Source organism: Pelodiscus sinensis, chromosome 17, assembly GCF_049634645.1.
Source record: "Pelodiscus sinensis isolate JC-2024 chromosome 17, ASM4963464v1, whole genome shotgun sequence".
NCBI classification, from domain to species: domain Eukaryota; kingdom Metazoa; phylum Chordata; order Testudines; family Trionychidae; genus Pelodiscus; species Pelodiscus sinensis.
This window is the reverse complement of record NC_134727.1, coordinates 13,296,830-13,318,456: the sequence shown is the minus strand read 5'-3', so window position 1 is coordinate 13,318,456 and position 21,627 is coordinate 13,296,830. Positions and strand designations below refer to the sequence as shown.

At 40.9% G+C, this 21,627-nt stretch overlaps 1 protein-coding gene across 2 annotated transcripts in view; it reads left to right on the top strand.

Annotated features, from left to right (window-relative positions):
- The first annotated feature begins 519 nt into the window (after positions 1-519).
- The window catches only part of GABRA1 (gamma-aminobutyric acid type A receptor subunit alpha1), a 79,087-nt gene continuing 57,979 nt past the window's right edge, over positions 520-21,627 (top strand). For both annotated transcript variants that reach the window (XR_012896302.1, XM_006111191.4), the window contains exons 1-3: positions 520-899; positions 2,824-2,912; positions 7,316-7,428. Coding sequence is in view for 1 of the 2 variants with exons in the window: in XM_006111191.4 (XP_006111253.1) it covers positions 2,839-2,912; positions 7,316-7,428 (187 nt within the window). In the remaining variant the exon portion in view is untranslated. The remainder of the gene's footprint in view (positions 900-2,823; positions 2,913-7,315; positions 7,429-21,627) is intronic.

Genomic DNA, 21,627 nt, shown 5'->3' with positions numbered 1-21,627 from the left:
TTGTCAATAGCAAAGACCACTCTAGATAAATCTGTCACCTACCATTAAATGAGCACAAACCAACAGAGGCTTTAATTTGATTTCGTATGGTCTTCATCTACAATGCATAGTACTTTGGTTTAATTGGCAACACAATGCATTTCTTTGTATATATCTGTATCTACATCTACCCATGCCTATGTATATAGATGGACAGATTTGCTTTATGCTGCCTTCTCGATATTTCCTAGCTCGACTTCATTCATATTTATGCAGCGATTAACTATATGAGCAAAGGTTAACTGCTAACGCAGATCGGTTGTATTTTTAATGTAAAAGCCTTAAAACAGGGTGTTTTGTAATCTGCAAGTGTCAAAAGACTCCAAATGTAATCGCCCAGCCCCTAACTGTGCACACTCCTCTCCCCCCGAAAATAATAATAATAATGCTGCAGATTGTAGAAGGATTTGAGTCTGCAGCCAGAAAGAAAGGGATTAGGGCGAGAGCACTGGAAGTTAAATTGTGCTGCATATAAAAAAATGGGCGGATTGGTCTGTAGATGAGAGCTTGGTACCACCTTCCTTTCTAAAATAAAATCTCTCTGGCATGAAGTCACAGCCTATTTCACATCCGGTTTACCCTGGGACGTATTACTACAGTCTTGGTAAAGAGAAACCTTTTGTTGTATAGCTGTGGTCGGAATACTGGGAAAAGAAATTTGTGTGTTAAGTCTTTAACACCAAAGCACCAGTAGAATCCATGATGGCAGAGACCGAATGACTGAAACAGAGCCGGGGAACGCAGCACATCCTCAGCCTCTCCGAAGGCTCCTTACCTTCAAGCTGCCTCCGTTTCTTGAGCGATTTTCTCTGACAGACTTTTTCAGTGATTCTGCGAACCTGTGCCCAGAAGGGCTCTAGGTAAGAACTGTTTATTTATTGCTAACAAACCTTTGATCGCTCTGGTTTTTTCGGGAAACACATCTATGTATATAGATGATCAATCCATCCCGCCCTAAGCAGGTGCATTTTCAATCCTCCCCCCCCCCCCCCCCACCACCACAGGTTGAGAAACCGCAGCGATCGGTGGGCATTATTACATGAACAGATCTGAAAATAGTCCCTTAGAAAAAAATATTTTCAGGGCTGGGGAAATTGACTTTCTCAGGAAGAGGTGAGGAAAATACAAAAGTTGAAATGCAGGAAGGAAAACATGTCTAAATCTGCGCCTCAGAGCAAGGCGAATTTCTCCTCGTGCACCAAGAAAGGCATTCAAATGCATCGTTTCCAATGGACGCTACTAAAATGATCAGAGATGTGTGGGGCTTCCTCCCATTTTGAATAGGAAAACTGAAAAATCTTTAGAGTAATGTCTGGTTTGGGATGGATGGAGGGAACTGGAATCACCTAATGCTCCCTTAAAATGCATGTTTGCATATGATTTTTAGACTGCTAGACACTACTTCTCCAGCAATTATGATGTCTCTCTGCTTTTATTTAAGGGGGGAATGGTTGAGGGGGCTCATCAGATCAGGGAAGATAGTTGAGAGTGATTCGGTTTTTTGTCACACTGTGGAATCTTTTGCAAAAACAAAAGTTAACAGGAGTAGGTGGTTTTAACACTACAGATGTTACATTTCATATTATAAGGGACATGATAACTGTGCAATTTAAAATGACGATCTCTATCTAATCGGTGTCATATCCACCTAGATTAGTACAAACCTATTGAATGTTTACCTGCAGATCACTTCACTATAAACACCTTAATTGTATTTCATTATTCATCTGGCACTTTTTTTCCTCATTTTGAGTCTTAGGAGAAAATAGAGTTTTTACGATTTTGCTTTTGTTTTAATTCACGAACACTGGAAAGTTACTGGATTCCAGTACACCATATGTGTGCTGGAATATATTTATTGATAGATCTGCAGCAGCATCTAGCCATTTATGTGAATGTTGAATAAATACCACAATTACCAGCCAAGTTTGTTTCTAGACTTACTGGAAAATATATAGGGTCCGCTCACTTTTTACTTTAATTGGTGTCTGTTTAGATTAAACTGTGGAATAATAAATAAATAACTCGGGAACCATTTGAGAGGCAAAAAAATCCCCACTGTTTATGCGGAAACGTTTCCTAGCGTCAGGCAGTGAAAATGGCTAGAGATTTAGAAGACTGTATGTAGGCATTCAGCACATGGTTTGATTAATAAAGTGTGTCCTTTAGCCTGACGGAAGTACTAGAGTGCATACTTAGCAGCAGATCTCAGAATGCGAGTCCAAACATTACATTAGTTACACAATAATGCTTCAATAAACAAGAGACTATAAACAGGAAAGTCTCTAAAAAAAGTTGTGTCCATTATGCCAAGATAAACTTATAACCAAAGAAATTGCTCCATTCAGTCACTAGCAGAGACCCTGAATGGCACATCTGCACTCAAGTAAGTAAAAAAAGCAAAAAATACACAACTGTATTTGGTTATTCCCAGATATCATAAAAATACTTGACATTGTCAACTCAGGAGGATCCTGAACAGTGGCATTAAACTGCTGCTAAGCACTTTAATTCAGTAATCTATATTTTAAAAAAAGTTGAAGAGAAATATAACAAGATTAAAAACCGTCTGCTATGTGTGTAAAAAAAGTCCCGTAAAAGAAAACAAAGAGGTGAATGGATAGGACACCATTTTTGTTTTTACACTGAGAGACAGACAGTAGTACAGTGAGGTCATTGACTGACATCACATTATTTAGCTTAAGTTACTTGAGACCTTTTGTGTTTTCCAAAGTCATTGTTGTTGTGCAAGGGTTGTTGATTGTTTCTTATTTTCATTTCCAGCTTTCAGTATCCAACATGAAGAGCATTCTAGCTCTTTGTGACTGTCTTTGGGCCTGGACCCTGCTTTTGACTACACTACCTGGAAGAAGGTGGGGCAGATATTTTAAAAGCTTTTTAAAAAAAGAAATTTAGCCCTTTTACTTTGTTATAAAGGCATAAGAACAACTATCACATGGACTGGGCTCTATTTAGTGTACTGTAGGGAAGTAATCTCTGTTCAAATCCCAGCTAACTCTAAATAATGAACAGTGAATGAAAACTACAATTTGTTTGCATAACATCTTTATTCTAAGATTAGGAAAATCTTCAACAGAAACTGTTTGAATCATATTAAAGCAAATTACCAATTAAATACATATAAATATTTATAGTGTCCTTTCTACTCAATGGTAAAGAGTATGAGATCGTATTCTATATTTCAGTTGTGATTGGGAATCTAATAGAATGATATTTCTATTATTCAGTATTCTAGACCAAATCAGGGGCAAAACTCCCATTGGATTCTCTATTGAGTCCTAACTTGTTAAATAAAACAGTTTTGATACTTATTTCTGCAAACCCTTACTCATGAAAGAAGTTCTTACCCATGAAACTAGCCCTTGCTTAGGCCTTACATGCCTAAGAATTTGCAGGATTAGGCCCTGCCACAGAACTATGGGTTTGAAAGTGCACACTGTTTAATCTATTTGATATAAATTGTGTGTAGAATTAGCATTAGAGATAGTACCATTCATGATTATTAATTATTTGATTATTACTTATTTGATTACTAAACATATGAGCTAAACTGGCATATAGTTGAAAAGGAAAGTACAATCCAAAATTCACTGTCCATGGGAGTGCAAATATGTATTTTATTATATTTTAAAATATTACAATCCTACCTAATGAATAAAGGTCATTAAAGACATATTTTCCCCACAATCAATAAGCCTTAGAAAATATTTTATGCACCGATTTTTATCATTTCTTCTTTTTTATCTTTTATTCTGCATCTGTAGAGAAATTTATCTCATGACCAATCAGAAAAGCTTAGATTGATACAAGAAGATAAAAAGGTCTATTCTTCATGAATGTTTCTTCTAAAAAAAGATGTAAATAGTGTATGCATATAGTTTAATATATGTGTTGAATGAACAAGATAGATTTAAAAATACCTTTGTTTAAAAATCCAACAAGTGATAATGTAAAGTATTCATTAGGTATTTCATCTTGCTCTTTCATTTCCTAGGTATATTGTGAAATTACGTCTCCCTGGAAGTATATTAATTTGAAAGGACTATAATCTTAAATGAGAATTAAAATACATTTGACTGCTTTTGAAAAATTATATGAAGTGTCACCATTATAATGACCTGTAGATGGAGTTAGTATACAGTGTTTTATTGTGCAATGGTTTAGGAAACCACAGTCACATACAGTAACTTCAATATTTGTCTTCAAAATGTACATATCTCACATCAAATATATCTGTTTAGGAAGATATTTTATCCAAGCACTTCACTTGATTTTAATTTTAGATTTGTGTTTATTCTTTGGCAAATATAGTATTCTAATAAAATAAAATTTCACTTATAGGGGAAATGCATATTTTTCAATCAGATGCTTCTGTTCAAAGAAAATAAAAATCTGTATTTAGGCTATTTTACCAAGAATGGTTTCCTGATTTTGGACACTCATTTTACGCTGGAAAAATATCGCTGTTATATGGAATTTATATATTGTCTGTTACACTTGTGCAAACAGCTCATGTTATACTGATACATAAATTAATTAAAAGCAAAACATCTTCTACCACATTTGCTTTTGGAAAAATAATAGGAATTAAGTAAACGTACTTAAAATTCCACACCCAGAAATAGAATTAATGGCATAATTATGTTTTATCACATCCTCTCAGATTACATTCCATTTGTCCATCACTTCTTACTTCCTTTATCCCAGAGATACACATATATTTATTCTCATCAACCTTACAAAAGAGTACTTTCTTCTACCTTAATCTTGATGACCTTCTGCTCTCCTTGAGATATGTATGCACAACAGTTTGTTCATAAACAATAAGTATTTTTGCAGAATTTAATCCAGAGAAAAATCCTGTACCGTACCTTTCTGTAGCAGATGTGGGAATGGATCTTTCAAAATGAAATGCACATGGGAGAAAAGTATAATACATCATTGTAATTTGTAAATTAACATAAAAGTAACATCTGAAAAGACATATGTAAATATTTTCAGATGACACATATTTTAAATGATCACTTCAAAAATGAAAATCATCATAGTAAAAATATTTGTTTATGGTAGCTTAAAAGAAATGTGATCTAATTTATTGATACAATTTATTGGGAAATGTATCTGTCATTTAATTCTGTTCATTAGAAACAGAAGTGTAGATATCTTTGTTTTACAGGTTCCCAGTAACAAAAGGAATTATATGGCCCTCCAAACAACACATGAAATAAAATGGTGGTGAAAAACTTGTAAAAGTAGATTCTGTTAGTTGCTTAAATCTGTGTTGTCCTTTATTCAAAACCTCTTTGAAAGTTAATGTAAGAGTGATGTTTCTGTCCCATAGAAAAGGCCATACAAACAGATACACTGTTTCCCATTTTCATGCATGTAGGCTCTGCAAACAAGACTAAATTGATGAGGTAAAAGGAAACAATAGGGTTTTTTATAGTTGATATTTTACATACCCATTTCTTCTTTTTAAAATGGTCCTGGCTGATTAGAACAACTAGGTCTGGAAGAATGCTGAACTCTCTTTATTAATGTATATATAGGAAGTATGTTGGCTGAGTGTAATAGTTTTCTAATAGTTTTCTAATAGTTTTCAGCAAGCTATCACCCTACAAAAGGTGTTCAGCAGCTCCACCGTATTGGTTATCTGGTTCAGTAATAAATATATATAACAAAATTATGTACTGGAAAGCAATTTGAATTAAAAGGCCAAATCCCACTAGCAACAACGATGTTTAATGGCAGTTTCACATGGTAATAGATGGAGTACACGCCACTCCACTACAGAAAGGTTGTGGACAAATTGGAGAGGAGTCCAGCAGAGGGCAACACAAATTATTAAAGGAATGGGACATATGACTTATGAGGAGAGGCTGAGGGTACTGGGCATTATTGAATCTCCAAAATAGAAGAATGAGGGGAGATTTGATAGCAGCTTTCAACTACCTGAATGGGGGCTCCAAAGAGGATGGAGCCAGGCTATTCTCAGTGGTGACAGATGACAGAACAAAAAGCAAAGGTCTCAAGTTGTTGTGGGGGAGGTCTGGATTGGATATTAGGAAAACTATTTCACTAGGAGGATGGTGAAACACTGGAATGGTTGGCTTGGGAGGTGGTGGAATCTCCATCCTTAGACGTTTTTAAGGGAAGGGATGATAAAGTACTTGCTGGAATGACTTACTTGGAGTTGGTCCTGGACTAGACTTCCTCCTGAGGTCTCTTTCAGTCCTAGATTCTATAATTACAAGATTTGGCCCCAAAGCAAGCATAATAGTTGATTAAGAAGAATTAGCCATGACCTGTGTTTGGGAAGGACTTTAGGTAGTTAAAAGACTTATTCTGATCTCACTTATGCCTGTTTAATGCCATTGATTAAAACAGACTTCATCCTGATGTACTCCAGTGTGACATTACAATAATCAAGTTCAAAGACTTTTATTCTGCCAACCTTATTCAGACAAAACTTTCCACTGACTTTAGTAGGACTTCTGTCTGAATTACTACTGCAGCAATAGGAACCTGGGAGACAAGCTTTACAGAAAAAGAAGGTTTCTATGTCAAAACAAAGCTTGACTATGCACTTACATGGAATAATTGTATTTATTCTTTTTAAATTAATCTAATGGAAAAAGGAAAGTAAAAACATACCACCCTAAGGAAGCGATTAATATGTATGTATCTGTTAACAATTTCATCATATTAGTAAATGTTTTGCTCTCACTCTTTTTCTCTAGTAAGCTCTGCACAAATGTCAATTGGTCTGCATGAATGTTTATGAAGGATACTTCTCTGCATTATATATTTACTCTTTATTTTAGAAAATATTATCAGTATTGAAATTTCATTCATTTTTAATGTATTATGTATTTCTCTTCATCTGAGCTCTTGATAACTGTTATAAATCAAATACATTGTAATTTTCTGATAAGTACAAATATCATTGTGGAATATAAAAAATGAAAAATTATAGCCATTAATAAATAACGGAGTAAGCAATAAAGAAACCATGTTCCATTTGCTTTCTATTTGTAGAAATGAGCTTGTGTTAACCTAAGCTTTTATTCCAAATGTGTTCTTTAAAAAGAAAATATTTAAGAAAAAGAACCATGTAATGCACTACAATCTGGTATTATGGAAGAGATTTTGTCTCCATAAATCAGTGTAAGCAAGATTAAGCAGATTTTGGAATTGTTTTGTAGAGTTACTGGTAGATTGATGATTTATAATGTTAACTGCTCTTTGATTTCAGCTATGGACAAACTTCATTACAAGATGAAATTAAAGACAACACTACAGTGTTTACTAGGATACTGGATCGTCTGCTGGATGGCTATGATAATCGCCTGAGACCAGGTTTAGGAGGTGTGTGATATTGTCATTTTAGAGGTTGTCCCTCAGAGCAAAATGAAATTTAAAGTGATTGTTTTTACGTTCACATTTGCTTTGCAGATTTATCGAACATTTTTAATATAGAAGACATTTTAGTAAAACACCAATCTGTATATACTCATACAAATACACATCTATAAACTATGATAAAATATGTGGCCCTCAGTTCAACAAACATGCACTGAGTTTTTCATGAATGAGGAACAAAAAGTCTGACCCAGGACTTGGCTGATTTCAATGGGCTAGAGCAGAGGTTTGGAACCTAAGGCCCAGGTGCCGGATGAGGCCCCTGGTTTGCCTGGATCCAGCACCTATGGCACTGGGCTTCCCCCAGCATTGGGGAACCCTCACTGGTGCTCCAGCTCCCTTCGGCCCTCCCTGCCCACAGGACTGGAGCACATAAAATCTACTAGTCAGGGTCCCGCTAGGCTCTGGTGTGTGAGGGAAATGTGGGTACCATGTCAGTGAGGACCTAATGTTTTGGGGTTGGGAGTTGTTTTTTTCTTCTGACTTGTGTGCAGCCCTCCAACTGATTTTTTTGAGTCAGCAGCCCCCAACCCAAAAAAGGTTCCCCATTACTGGGCCAGGGAGATTCTAAAAACCTAATATCTGAAGACAACCAACCAAATTCCCATTGATTTAATTTACAATAGAACATGACCCTAGATTCCACTTTCTTACTTATACAAATGTCTCAACAAAGATTATAGGGTTTGTGTTAGGTAAGGATATCAAGATTCGGCCCACCAGTCTTTGCCTCTATAGTTACACAATACCTATTACTTCTTCAGTTTAATTACCTAACTATAGAAAGGCAGAAGGGTTAAACTGCCATTCCTTCTTGTATAATAGTGTTGTTAAGACTCTATGGGTATGTCTACACTACCACCCTTTGTGCTTCTTTAGCAGGAAATAAACTGTATTTACAATTCACAAAAAGAATAGGAAATCTGCATCCAGATAGATACTTGTTCATGTCTGCTTTAGCAAAATGATACATTATATGATGACTTTTCATGGAAAAGTTTCTAAATGTAGACATAATCTTATTATATGAAATTATTTTGATGACCTTTGAGATGCCACAATTTGTTTTCCTTTCCACTCTCCAGGAAAAAAATAGAATAAAATATGTAATTTATCTTGTTTTCCAACATCTGTTAGTTTTCAAGAAAAAGAAGCTTTCATTGTAGAGAACATTTTTCTATAATAAGATTTAATATGTATATTATCCCCTAACCATGCAAAAAAAATCAGATATTAAAAAGTAAGTGCATTTAGTTTGTGGCTGTTAATTCTTCCCTTTTACCACAGTCCTTGAAGATGAAGTCAAATTCATCCCTGTCTAAGTTCATTGACTCCTGGGATGATTATCTTTATTTTTTTATAAATTATTCTTTTTTTCTTTAAGAACTACAGAAAGCAATGGATTATTCTATATTAAGGATTTCGACTGTAATTTTGAGGCTAATATGCAACAAAACAAGTAATTACTTTGTCCACTTGATGTACTAATATTATACCCACTTTCATGTAAATCCTTGGATTAGTCTGGAAATGAATATTCCTTTATCCTTGACTAATACCACTCTACATTTCAGTCAACTGCTATTGTAAGTGCATACATCATAGAAAACAATGAGAAAGGGAATATATTATAAAATCTGATATCATATGAGCCCCCCCAAAATATGAGTAGTTATTCAAATTCTTACTTGATTTTTGCACCAACCATGAATTACTTTAAAATTTTCTAGGACTATGCACAGAAATTGATAAAGGTAAAGAAAAAGGAAATACACTCTTTTTCTTTGTTGAAATTGTTAATGGGATAAGAGAATCTTATAATAATTTATTTTAAATGCTATTTTATAGAGGGTGAAACAACCAGAGATTTCTAGTGAGTATTTGTGTGCATAGGCCTGTACCCTAAGGCATGAACACAGCTATGAGATGATCTATCCAGTGTAAGTGGAGTCTTCCATTGATGTAGAGTCAGTGTAGCATCTCCTATACCAGGTGCCTAACCAACTGCTGATCTCCAGCTGCTATTTATTTGGGTCATTGATAACTGGGCAGAGTTTGAACAGCCCTGATTTTTCTCCTGCTTACACTGAGGGTATGTCTAGACTGCGTTGCTCTTTCAGGATACCGGAGGTATCTTAAAATAGCAATGCCGCATCTTTAAAAGCGTTCGAGTGATAAGGGGTTCCATGAGGGTTAAAGGATTTGTCGAAATAGTGCCTTATTTTCAACTTTGGCACCGTGGGTACGTCTACACAGCAACATTATTTTGAAACTAGTATTATTTCAAAATAACTTAGTCCATGTCTGTACAACCAGGCAGTTATTTCGAAATAATGTCGAAATACTGTCAAGCTGGAGGACTTCTTACTCCAACTCCTATTACCCTCATTGTATGAGGAATAAGGAAAGTTTGAGGAAGAGTTCTTTATTTCAAAATAAGTGCTATGTAGATGCTCCCAATTTTGAAATAAGCTATTTTGAAATAAGCAATGCAATTGATGTAGCTTATTTTGAGTTAATACACAGCCCTGCTGTGTAGATGCACCCTGTATAGCCAGTGCCACATTTCAAAATAACCTCTTTTGATCTAGACTCGGAATAAGTGCAAATTGCACAGCTTATTCTGACAGAAGGGTGCTGTCTAGATGCACCCATAGAGAACAGCTTGGAAAGGAACTGGTGTAGGACTAGAGTAGCACAAAAGGTAGCATAAAACTTTGTATAGACTTCCTTTCCCTCTTCTGAGTGATGTTGTGAGTTCATTTATCTATAGCCATGGCTTTAGGCCATATTATTTATTTATTTTGATTATATAATATTTTTACTTGAGTGAATAGCTTAACTTTTCTACTCAGATGTATTTCTGAGAGTGACTGAAGAACCCCAAAAACTATAACTAAGGAAAACATCTTTAAACAGGCTGGGGACCAAATGGCTAAGTAGCAGTTCTGTAGAAAAGGACCTGGGGATTACAGTGGATAAGCTGGACATGAGTCAACGGTGTGCCCTTGTAGCCAAGAAGGCGAATGGCATATTGGACTGCATTAAGAGGACCATTGCCAGTTGATCCAGAGATATGATTATTCCTCTTTACTCGGCTCTGGTGAGGCCACATCTGGAATATTGTGTCCAGTTTTGGGCCCCCAATTACAGGAAGGATGTGGATGCATTGGAGAGGATCCAGCAGAGGACAACCAAAAAGATTAGGAGGCTGGAGCATATGACGTATGAGGAAAGGCTGAGGGAGTTGGGTCTATTTAGTCTGCAGAATAAAAGAGTGAAGGGGATTTGATAGCAGCCTTCAACTTCCTGAAGGGAGGTTCCAAAGAGGATGGAGAGAGGCTGTTCACAGTAGTGATGGAAGGCAGAACAAAGAACAAGTCTCAGGTTGCGGTGGGAGAGGTCCAAGTTGGATATTAGGAAAAACTATTTCACTAGGAGGGTGGTGAAGCAGTGGAATGGCTTGACAAAGCCCTGGCTGGGTTGATTTAATTGGGATTGGTCCTGCCTTGAGCAGGGGGCTGGGCTTGATGACCTTCTAAGGTTTCTTCCAGCTCTATGGTTCTATGATTCTATGAAATAAGCCCTAAATATACCAGAATTGTGGGCAATGAGTTGTATGTTTTAAAAGCATACAATAATATAGTCCATTATATTGGAGAGTGTTGGAGAGCTAAGATAAAGTCTGGAGCACTGGCATTATGTGAGGGCTAGGGTTGTTGGATTTTATACTAGAGGGCTACGTCTAGACTGGCATGATTTTCCGCAAATGCTTTTAATGGAAAAGTTTTCCGTTAAAAGCATTTGCGGAAAAGAGCATCTAGATTGGCACGGACACTTTTCCACATAAGCACTTTTTGCGGAAAAGCTTCCGTGCCAATCTAGACGCGCTTTTGCGCAAAAAAGCCCTGATCACCATTTTCGCAATCGGGGCTTTTTTGCGCAAAACAAATCTGAGCTGTCTACACTGGCCCTTTTGTGCAAAAGGACTTTTGCCCTAACAGGAGCAGCATAGCATTTCCGCAAGAAGCACTGATTTCAGACAGTAGGAAGTCCGTGTTCTTGCGGAAATTCAAGCGGCCAGTGTAGACAGCTGGCAAGTTTAGGCGCAGCTGAGGTTTTTAGGCAGTCTAGGCGCAGCTGAGGTTTTTTTTTTTTATTCCTAAGTTTTTATTCCTAAGTCCCACCATGTGCTGGGAACTTTCCTGTATTAGATTTTCTTCTAGAAACTCCCTTTAATCGAAAAATCTAAGCAATACTTATACTATACTGATTTAATATAAAATGTGGAGATTCTGATGACGACATTGATAAGGACACACGTAAAGTAGAGTATATAGCACTGAATACACTGACCTTTTTAAAAGGTTGATAAGTTTGAAAGTATTAAAAATATTGGAGGAGATGAGAAGATGTCATTAGATTATGGTAACTGAGTATGCACATAATAGAAAAAAGATTGCAAAAGGGATGATTTCTAAAAAGCAGCTCTATATTTTGCACCTGCAACTTCCAGGTATGTGGTACAAAATGAAGTGAGAGAAGGAGGGTGAGTTAATACCTTTTACTGGACTTTTGTTGATGAGAGAGACAAGCTTTCAAACACGGGAGAGAGCTCAACCCCACCCCCCCTCTCCTGTGCAGCCAGTGGAGACCACTCCCTCCTCCTTGCAGCAGGTCAGAATGCAGTGGGAGGAGGCAGTAGTAGGTCTGAGGCGCCTCAGCTGTGCCTCAGCTGGGGACCAGATGTGCTGCTGCAGCAGTCACACAGTCAGGGGACAGCCTGGGACTGCATGTCAGTGGCAGCAGTGTCTCTGGGCTCCGGGATCAGCCCTGGACCACATGGCAGTGGTAGTGGGGCCTCCAGGGCCAGCTCTGGACCGCATGGCAGCGGGGCTTCCAGGGCCAGCCAGGGACCATGTGGCGGCAGCAGTGGCACCTCTGGTCTCCAGAAATGGCCCTGACTGCATGGGCTGCAACAGCGGCAGTGGGGCCTCTAAGGTGGCCTGGGACAGCATGGCCATGGCAGTTGCCGCAAGGGGATGCAAAGCCAAATAAGTGTCCCCCTTCATGCCCAGACCACCACAGACCCTTCCTCCTCACTCATGTCTCCCCCTGCCAAAATCCTGCACCCTCAATAAGCTCTGTCACCCTCCCTTTTTCCTGCAGCCTCCCTCCTGGCCTGACACCCTACCCCCATCCTGCTCCTGTACTTCCCCCTGACCTGGCCAGACACCTACCATCAGTCTGCTCCTGCATCCACACTTGCCCCTGCATCCTCTCTCCTGGCAACGCACTGCACCCTGCCATGCTCCTGCTCCCTCCACCTGGCCAGACACCCTACTCCCAGTCTGCTTCTTGCAGCCTCCCATCCAGACCTTGCAACCTCTTACCCAGACCTTGCAACCTCTCCCCTTTCTGCACTCCACCTCTCTCCCAGATCCTGCACCCCATCCCTGTCCTACTCGCTGGCAACCCCATCTCACACACTGAACCCCTCATTTTTGTTCCTACCCCAGAGCCTAAGGGGGGTCTGTAAAATCCACTAACTCCAGACTTCCAGAAAAGTAAATCTGGCCCCTGACTCAAAAAAGTTCTCCACCCCTGCCATAAATAAAGAAAACATTGAAACCGTTTGTGTTGGTCACAAAATTAAAGTAATTTACTTTATTTAATAAATAAATATTTTACTTTATTTAAAATGAAGTTTGATAAACTAATATGAGAAAGTTAAAATGCTTAATCAGTTTTATAATTTAAATTAAATCACTCTTCCTAGCTGCAGCTGGATCAGAAAATATGGTCACCATACCCAGCCTGCCGTACCCCCATTCCTCTCCTCCCCCCGGCACACATATCCATGAAAAAATTAAATCTTGGCATGCCACTTCTGAAAGGTTGCCGACACCAAACCTAGATAAAGGGATGGACTGTACCCTCAGCAAGTTTTCAGATGACACTAAATTAGGGGAAGTGGTAGATATGTTGCAGAGTAGGGATATGTCCAGAGTGACATAGACAAATTGGAGGACTGGGCCAAAAGAAATCTGACGTGGGTCAACAAGGACAAGAGCAGAATCCTGGACTTGAAGAATCCCAAGTATTGTTACAGGCTGGGTACTGACTTGTTAAGCAGCAGTTCAGCAGAAAAAGGCATGGGATTACAGTGGATGAGAAGCTGGATATGAGTCCACAGTGTGTCCTTGTAGCCAAGAAGGCTAACAACATATTAGGGTGCATTAGGAGGAGAATTGCCACCAGATCTAGGGAAATGATTATTCCCCATTATTCGGTATTGGTGAGGCCACATCTCGAGTATTGCGTCCAATTCTGCCTCTTCCTCCCCTCCCCCGTTCCCCCCCATTACAGAAAGGATGTGGACACATTGCACAAAGTCCTGTAGAGGGCAATACAAATGATTAGGGAACTGGAGAACATGACTTATGAGGAGAGGCTGAGGAATTTGGGCGTGTTTAGTCTACAGAAGAGAAGAATGAAGGGAGATTTAACTATCTGAAGGGAAGTTGCAAAGAGGACAGAGAGAGGCTGTTCTCAGTGGTGACAGATGACAGAATGAGGAGCAGTGATCTCAAATTGCATTGGGGGAGGTCTAGGTTGGATATTAGGAAAAACTATTTCACTAGGAGGGTGGTGAAGCACTGGCATAGGTTACCTAGGGAGATGGTAGAATCTCCATCCCTATATGTTTTTAAGTCCCTGTTTGACAGAGTCCTGGCTGGGATGATTTAGTTAGGGCTGACCCTGCCTTGGGCAGATGGTTGGACTCAGTGAGTTCCTAGGGTCTCTTCCAACCCTATGATTCTATGGTTCTGTGATTTAGATATCTGCTTCTCTCACATCTACAGTAAATAGCAGCTGTTATTTCCATCCATAAACATAGACTTAAAGCTATGCTTGCAGTTATTTGTTCGTGGAAAAAAAGGAAAGTCAGGCAAGACTGTGTCCAAGAGCAGCCTCGTGAATGCCTGTAAGTATATGAGGGTAAAAATTTACTGGAAGCGAGGGGGCAAGGGAAAATGGGAAAATCAGCTGAGACATAAGGGAAATATTAAGAAGGAAATAAATTAGATAATAGAATTTTTCTTAAGGGAAGTAGCTGAGCCTCATTACTACAGGTGTTCAAAAACACACTAAATAAAACTATCACATTCTGATCCTTTCAGCTGCATAGTGTAAGGCAGATTAAAGGTACAATGATACCAATGGAAAGGAGGTAACATAAGGAATTGAAATGGAGCTGCCTGCCCAATATGATTTTTAGGTTCTGCGGTAATTTGAGTGCAGTGGATACCTTCCTGTGGTGTTAAAGACAGGAAGTAGCTGCTGTAAGTGCTACTAGGGGAACCTCAGATTTTCCAGGAGAAAGGAATGCTTCATTAGCCAATGATCTGGGTCTACTGAATATAGGGACAGTGGGGATGGGCAGCTAACAGTTTTGGACTACACAGAATGACCACAAACTGGGCTGAGTCAATAGTGGGAAAGGGATATGAAGATGGCCAGGCATTCTTCACGCATGGTACCCTCAGATCTGTAGGGCGAGGTTTCCCTATAAGGCTTTGGGATGCTCTTTCCCCACATGTATACATTCCTCCCCTGCCACTTGAGGGATTATCTGGTATCTGTGACCTTTCAGCCTGGCACAGTTGTAAAGGCAATATGGCCCCTTCATAAGGTCCTGCATGGAAGAATACAATAAGTGGATTGTACAAAACAATCCTGCAGAAGTAGGGGAACAAGAAATGTAGGTTTGACTGGAAGAACTAGCCTGATACCCCTTAATGATTTTTGTAGTTATTGTTCAAACACATATTAGAAATCCCATGTGGATTACTGTTACTCAAGCTCTGTTATATCATAACTTTTGTCTATACTTCATAATGTAAAAAAAATATTTTTTGTGCTTTTCATACAAGGGATAAAAGTTATTTTGAGCTATTGGATCTATGATATGCTTGAGTTTCCTGAACACTACCTGGATATAATTATTGTAAATCCATATATGTGTACATGAATAATGCAAAGCTCTCTGTGTCTCTGAGAACTCCTCTATCCTGGGAAAATTATTTTCACAAATATCCATGATGTTTAGAGTATAATCATGACAAAAACATTCCAAATACAGACTGATAATGTTATAAAAATATGCATATTAGAGATCAGAGTAATCCATACAAATCAGACTTGAATTCACTCACAGTTTTGGTTTAGGTCATATCTGTGTGTAAAACTTTGATGTCCTTATTGTGGTCTTGATCCATAGACATAAGGTGAGGAGCAAGTAGTGCAATCATCTAGTTTGACCTCCAGGCAACAGAACCTAACCAATCCACTCCTATAATTGATCTATAACTCAGCGGGTACATCTAGACTGCAAGCTTCTTTCAAAAGAAGCTTTTTCAGAAGATCTCTTCCAAAGGTAATATGTCAAAGTGGATCGAAAAAGCGATCTGCTTTTTTGAATGAGAGAATCCACACTCATTGGATGCTCTCTCACATAAAAGGCAAGGGCGTTAGGTCAGCAGTTACTTCTGGATGCTGTTGCCTAAGGCTATGTGAGACACGTGCTTAAAGGGATCCTCCTGGACAGCCATTTCTCAGGATTTGCTGCAGGCTTGCTTACTTCTCTGAGGTTATCTCTACACTACAGCGCTAATTCTAACTAACTTAGTTCGAATTAGTGAATTTGAACAAAGCTAATTCAAACTAACAGATCCAGACTAAAAAACTAGTTCGAATTAGCGTTTTGCTAATTTGAACTCGCAAGTCCACATTAAGTGGACCCTGAACCGGGGTTAAGGATGGCCGGAAGCAGTGCCGGCAGGGCATCAGAGGAGGACTTAGAGCGTGGAGCTGCTGTCTCAGGCTAGCCGAGGGCTGTGCTTAAAGGGTCCCGACCCCCACCCCGGACAGACAGTTCTCAGGGGTGCCCCACTTGCAAAGCAGTCCTGTCTTGGAGTGCCCAGACTACCCACACTGGGCACATCACAGCACTCAGCTGCACTTGCCGCAGGCTGCCATCTGGGGAGAGGGGGCAATTTGGGGGCTGCAGGACAGCTTCCACCCCCAGAAGCCCGCAGAGCCAGCCCAGTCCTCCCCATCGGGGGCACATGCCCCATTCCTTCCTCACCTCCTTCCACTTACCCTTCCCTAGCCCCTCTTCTTGATGTACAAAATAAAGATAACGTGTCTTCCAAAATAGAATCTGTCTTTATTGAACAAAACTGGGGGAGACTGGGAAAAGGAGGTGGGAGAGGGGAAGAGAGACACTGGGGGTATGTCTACACTACCCCGCTAGTTCGAACTAGGAGGGTAATGTATGCATACCGCACTTGCTAATGAAGCCCGGGATTTGAATTTCCCGGGCTTCATTAGCATAAGCGGGGAGCCGCCATTTTTAAATCCCCGCTGCTTCGAACCCCGTGTAGCGCGGCTACACGGGGCTCGAACTAGGTAGTTCGGACTAGGGTCCTATTCCGAACTACCGGTACTCCTCGTGAAACGAGGTGTACCGGTAGTTCGGAATAGGCACCCTACTCCGAACTACCTAGTTCGAGCCCCGTGTAGCCGCGCTACACGGGGTTCGAAGCAGCGGGGATTTAAAAATGGCGGCTCCCCGCTTATGCTAATGAAGCCCGGGAAATTCAAATCCCGGGCTTCATTAGCAAGTGCGGTATGCATACATTACCCTCCTAGTTCGAACTAGGAGGGTAGTGTAGACATACCCTGGGAGAGGGGAGGGCAACTAAAATGATCAGGGGTTGGGAACAGGTCCCATATGAAGAGAGGCTAAAGAGACTGGGACTTTTCAGCTTAGAAAAGAGGAAACGGAGGGGGGACAGGATAGAGGTCTCTAAAAGCAGGAGTTGGGTGGAGAGGGTGATTCAAATTCAAATCCCGGGCTTCATTTGCAAGTGCGGTATGCCTACATTACCCTCCTAGTTCGAACTAGGAGGGTAATGTAGACATACCCTCAGGGATCAGTTTTGGGGCCAATTTTATTTAATCTTTTTATTGCTGACTGTGACGAGCTGTCATTGACCTGGGGGAAGGCTGGCTGGGGCCACCCCCCACCGGGAACCGGTGGCCAGTCCCGAGCCCCCCGGCGTTACCCTGGCGTGAGTTGGAGGAGCCGGCAGGACCATTTGCTGCTGCGCCTGCACCGACAGGGGAGCATTGGCCCCTCTCTCGAGGCCCCGCGGGACGGGGGCGGGGCGGAGCGAGGCGGGCATGCGGTGGGGGCGGAGGCCAGCACGCTGCCGGAAGGGGAGGGGCCTGGGGCAGCGGCCGGCGCGGCGGGCCACTTTGAAGAGGCTCGTCGCCGGCGCGGTTGGGGGCAGCCTCCTCGCAGCGGCAGAGGAGCGGCCCCCAACCGAGGACGGACCCCGAATGCCACCCAGGCCGACGGGTGGCCAGACCTTGGCCCCGGGGCCATAGGAACACCCGTCGCCACTGGCGGTCGACCAGCCCCTCCTATGACGAGGGCCGGACCCCACCGTGCCGGACCCAGAGGGAACAGTCAAGCCGAGAGCTGACCCGGCCCAGGGAGCTCTCCCCGGCGACTTCCCCTGAACGACCCAGGATCTGAGCAACCGACCCAGGATAAGTTCTGGGAGTTGGGGCGGCACCACCAAGAGCCGCCCGGAGGGAGGGAGTAAGGAGCCCGGGGCAGGACGCTTTTGGCGTCCATGGGTGGACGGGTTCCGGAGGGAGTGACCCCCCGTCCACCGCGCCGGGGTGCTAGCAGGCCTTGGCACCAAAAGTGGAAGTGTCCTGATAAAATTTGCGGATGACACAAAGTTGGGAGGTATTGCCAATTCAGAAAAGGATCGGGATATCATACAAGAAGATCTGGATGACCTTGTAAATTGGAGTGATAGCAATAGGATGAAATTTAATAGTGAGAAGTGTAAGTTTATGCATTTAGGGTATGTCTACACTACCCTCCTAGTTCGAACTAGGAGGGTAATGTAGGCATATCGCACTTGCAAATGAAGCCCGGGATTTGAATTTCCCGGGCTTCATTTGCATAAACTGGGCGCCGCCATTTTTAAATCCCTGCTCGTTCGAACCCCGTGCTGCGCGGCTACACGCGGCACGAACTAGGTAGTTCGGACTAGGCTTCCTAGACCGAACTACCGTTACTCCTCATTCCACGAGGAGTAATGGTAGTTCGAACTAGGAAGCCTAGTTCAAATTACCTAGTTCGTGCCCTGTGTAGCCGCGCGGCACAGGGTTCGAACGAGAGGGGTTTTAAAAATGGCGGAGCCCCGCTTATGCAAATGAAGCCCAGGAAATTCAAATCCCAGGCTTCATTTGCAAGTGCAGTATGCCTATTACCCCGCTAGTTCGAACTAGCAGGGTAGTGTAGACCTACCCTGAGGAACTCCGCTAGTAACCTTCCTCCAACCTGACAGTTCACCTTTCAATATGACGTGCTGTAGTCTCCCCTTTAACCAGTTGCTTATCCACCTCTCAACTTTCATATTAATCCCTATGGGTATGTCTACACTACCACCATAGTTCGAACCAGGGTGGTAATGTAGGCAACCAGAGTTGCAAATGAAGCCCGGGATTTGAATTTCCTGGGCTTCATTTGCATATTGCCGGGCACCGCCATTTTTAAATGTCCGCTAGTGCAGACTCCGTTTCACGAGGAGTAACGGTAGTTCAGAGTAGGAAGCCTAGTCTGAACTAACTAGTCCGTGCCGTGTGTAGCCGCGCGGCATGGAGTCCGCACTAGCGGACATTTAAAAATGGCGGCGCCCGAAAATATGCAAATGAAGCCCAGGAAATTCAAATCCCAGGCTTCATTTGCAACTCCGATTGCCTACATTACCACCCTAGTTCAAACTAGGGTGGTAGTGTAGACATACCCTATCTTTTCCAATTTAACCAATAAATTCCCCATGTGGTACTGTATCAAATGCCTTTCTAAAGTCGAGGTAGATCAGATCCACTGCATTTCCTTTATCTAAAAAATCTGTTACTTTCTCAAAAAAGGAGATCAGGTTGGTTTGGAACGATCTACCTTTTGTTAAACCATGTTGTAATTTGTCCCAATTGCCATTAGCCTCAGTGTCTCTAACTACTTTCTCCTTTGAAATTTTTTCCAAGATCTTGCAAACTACAGATGTCAAACTAACAGGCCTATAATTACCCAGGTACCACATTTTCCCTTTCTTAAAAAGAGGAACTATATTAGCAATTCTCCAGTCAACTGGTACAGCCCCTGAGTTTAGAGATTTATTAAAGTTTTTGTGAATGGACTTGCAATTTTATGTACCAGTTCCATTAATATTCTTGGATGAAGATTATCTGCCACACCCCCCCCCCCCCCCACCCGATTAACTCCCATTAAGCTGTTCAAGTTTGGCTTTTACCTCGGATATGGTAATATCTACCTCCATATCCCTAGTCCCATTTGTTATGTTACCATTATCCTTAAGCTCTTCATTAGCCTCATTAAAGACTGAAACAAAGTATTTGTTTAGATATTGGGCCATTCCTAGATTATCCTTAACCTCCACTCCATTCTTAGTAATCAGTGGTCCTACTTCTTTTTTTTTGTTTTTTTCCTATTTATATGGCTATAAAACCTTTTACTATTGGTTTTAATTCCCTTTGCAAGGTCCAATTCTACCTGACTTTTAGCCTCTCTCACTTTGTCCCTACATGCTCTAACCTCAATAAGGTAGTTTTCTTTACTGATCCCTCCCATTTTCCACTCCTTATATGCTTTCTGCTTTTTCTTAATCACCTCTCTGAGATGCTTGCTCATCCAGCTTGGTCTAACACACCTGCCTATAATTTTTTTCCCTTTTCTTGGGATACAGGCTTCTGACAGCTTCTGCAACTTTAACTTAAAATAATCCCAGGACTCCTCCACCTCAAGATCCATAATTTCTTTAGTCCAATCAAATTCCCTAACTAATTTCCAGAATTTATTAAAGTTAGCCCTTTTGAAATTTAAAACCCTACTCTCAGATTTATTTTTGTTTATCCTTCCATTTAATTTGAACTGAATTAGCTCATGATCACTCGAGCCAAGGTTGTCCCCTACAACCATTTCATCTATGAGGTCCTCGCTACTCACCAAAACCAAATCTAAAATAGCATCCCCCCTTGTTGGTTCAGCAACTACTTGATGAAGGAATTAATCAGCTATTACATCTAGGAAAATCTGAGCCCTATTAATATAATTAGCACTTGTTCTCCAGTTTATATCTGGAAAGTTAAAATCTCCCATGATTAAGCAGTTTCCATGAGTATTTACTTCATTAAAAACAGGACTAAGTAACACTTTAAAGACTAACAAGATGGTTTATTAGGTGATGAGCTTTCATGGGCCAGACCCACTTGCTCAGATCAAATACTGGAAGAAAATTGTCACAACCATGCATACCAAAGGATACAATTTAAAAAAGTTAACACATATGAAAAGGACAAATTTTCTTCCACTATTTGATCTGAGGAAGTGGGTCTGGCCCACGAAAGCTCATCACCTAATAAACCATCTTGTTAGTCTTTAAAGTGCTATGTAGTCCTGTTTTTTGTTTCAGCTACACCAGACTAACACGGCTACATTTCTATCATTATACTTCATTAAAAACATTAAAGAGGTCTCTATCCATATCCAAGTTGGATCCTGGTGGTCTATAACAGACCCCAAGGACTATCCCAGGGGAGGATCTGATAGTTTTCTTCCCCAATGTGATTTTTGCCCAAACAGACTCTGTCTTCTCCATTCCATCACTTTTTATTTCTTTACAATCTACCTCATCTTTGATATACAATGCGACTCCACCACCTTTACCCTTATTTCTGTCTTTCCTAAACAGCACATACCCTTCAATACCTGTACTCCAGTCATGCCTAGTATTCCACCATTTTTCTGTTATTCCTGTAATATCTGGTTTCACTTCCTGGACCAATAGCTCTAGTTCCTCCATTTTGTTACCTAGGCTCCTCGCATGTGTACAAACATCTTAATTTTTGCTGTTTGGCCTCACTCACATTCTTTACCCCATTTGGCATGGACGTTGTACCTAAAATATGACCTATTAGACTAGTATCCACCCTACCCTTCCTCATGTACGTTCTCCTACCCCCAGCTATATCCTT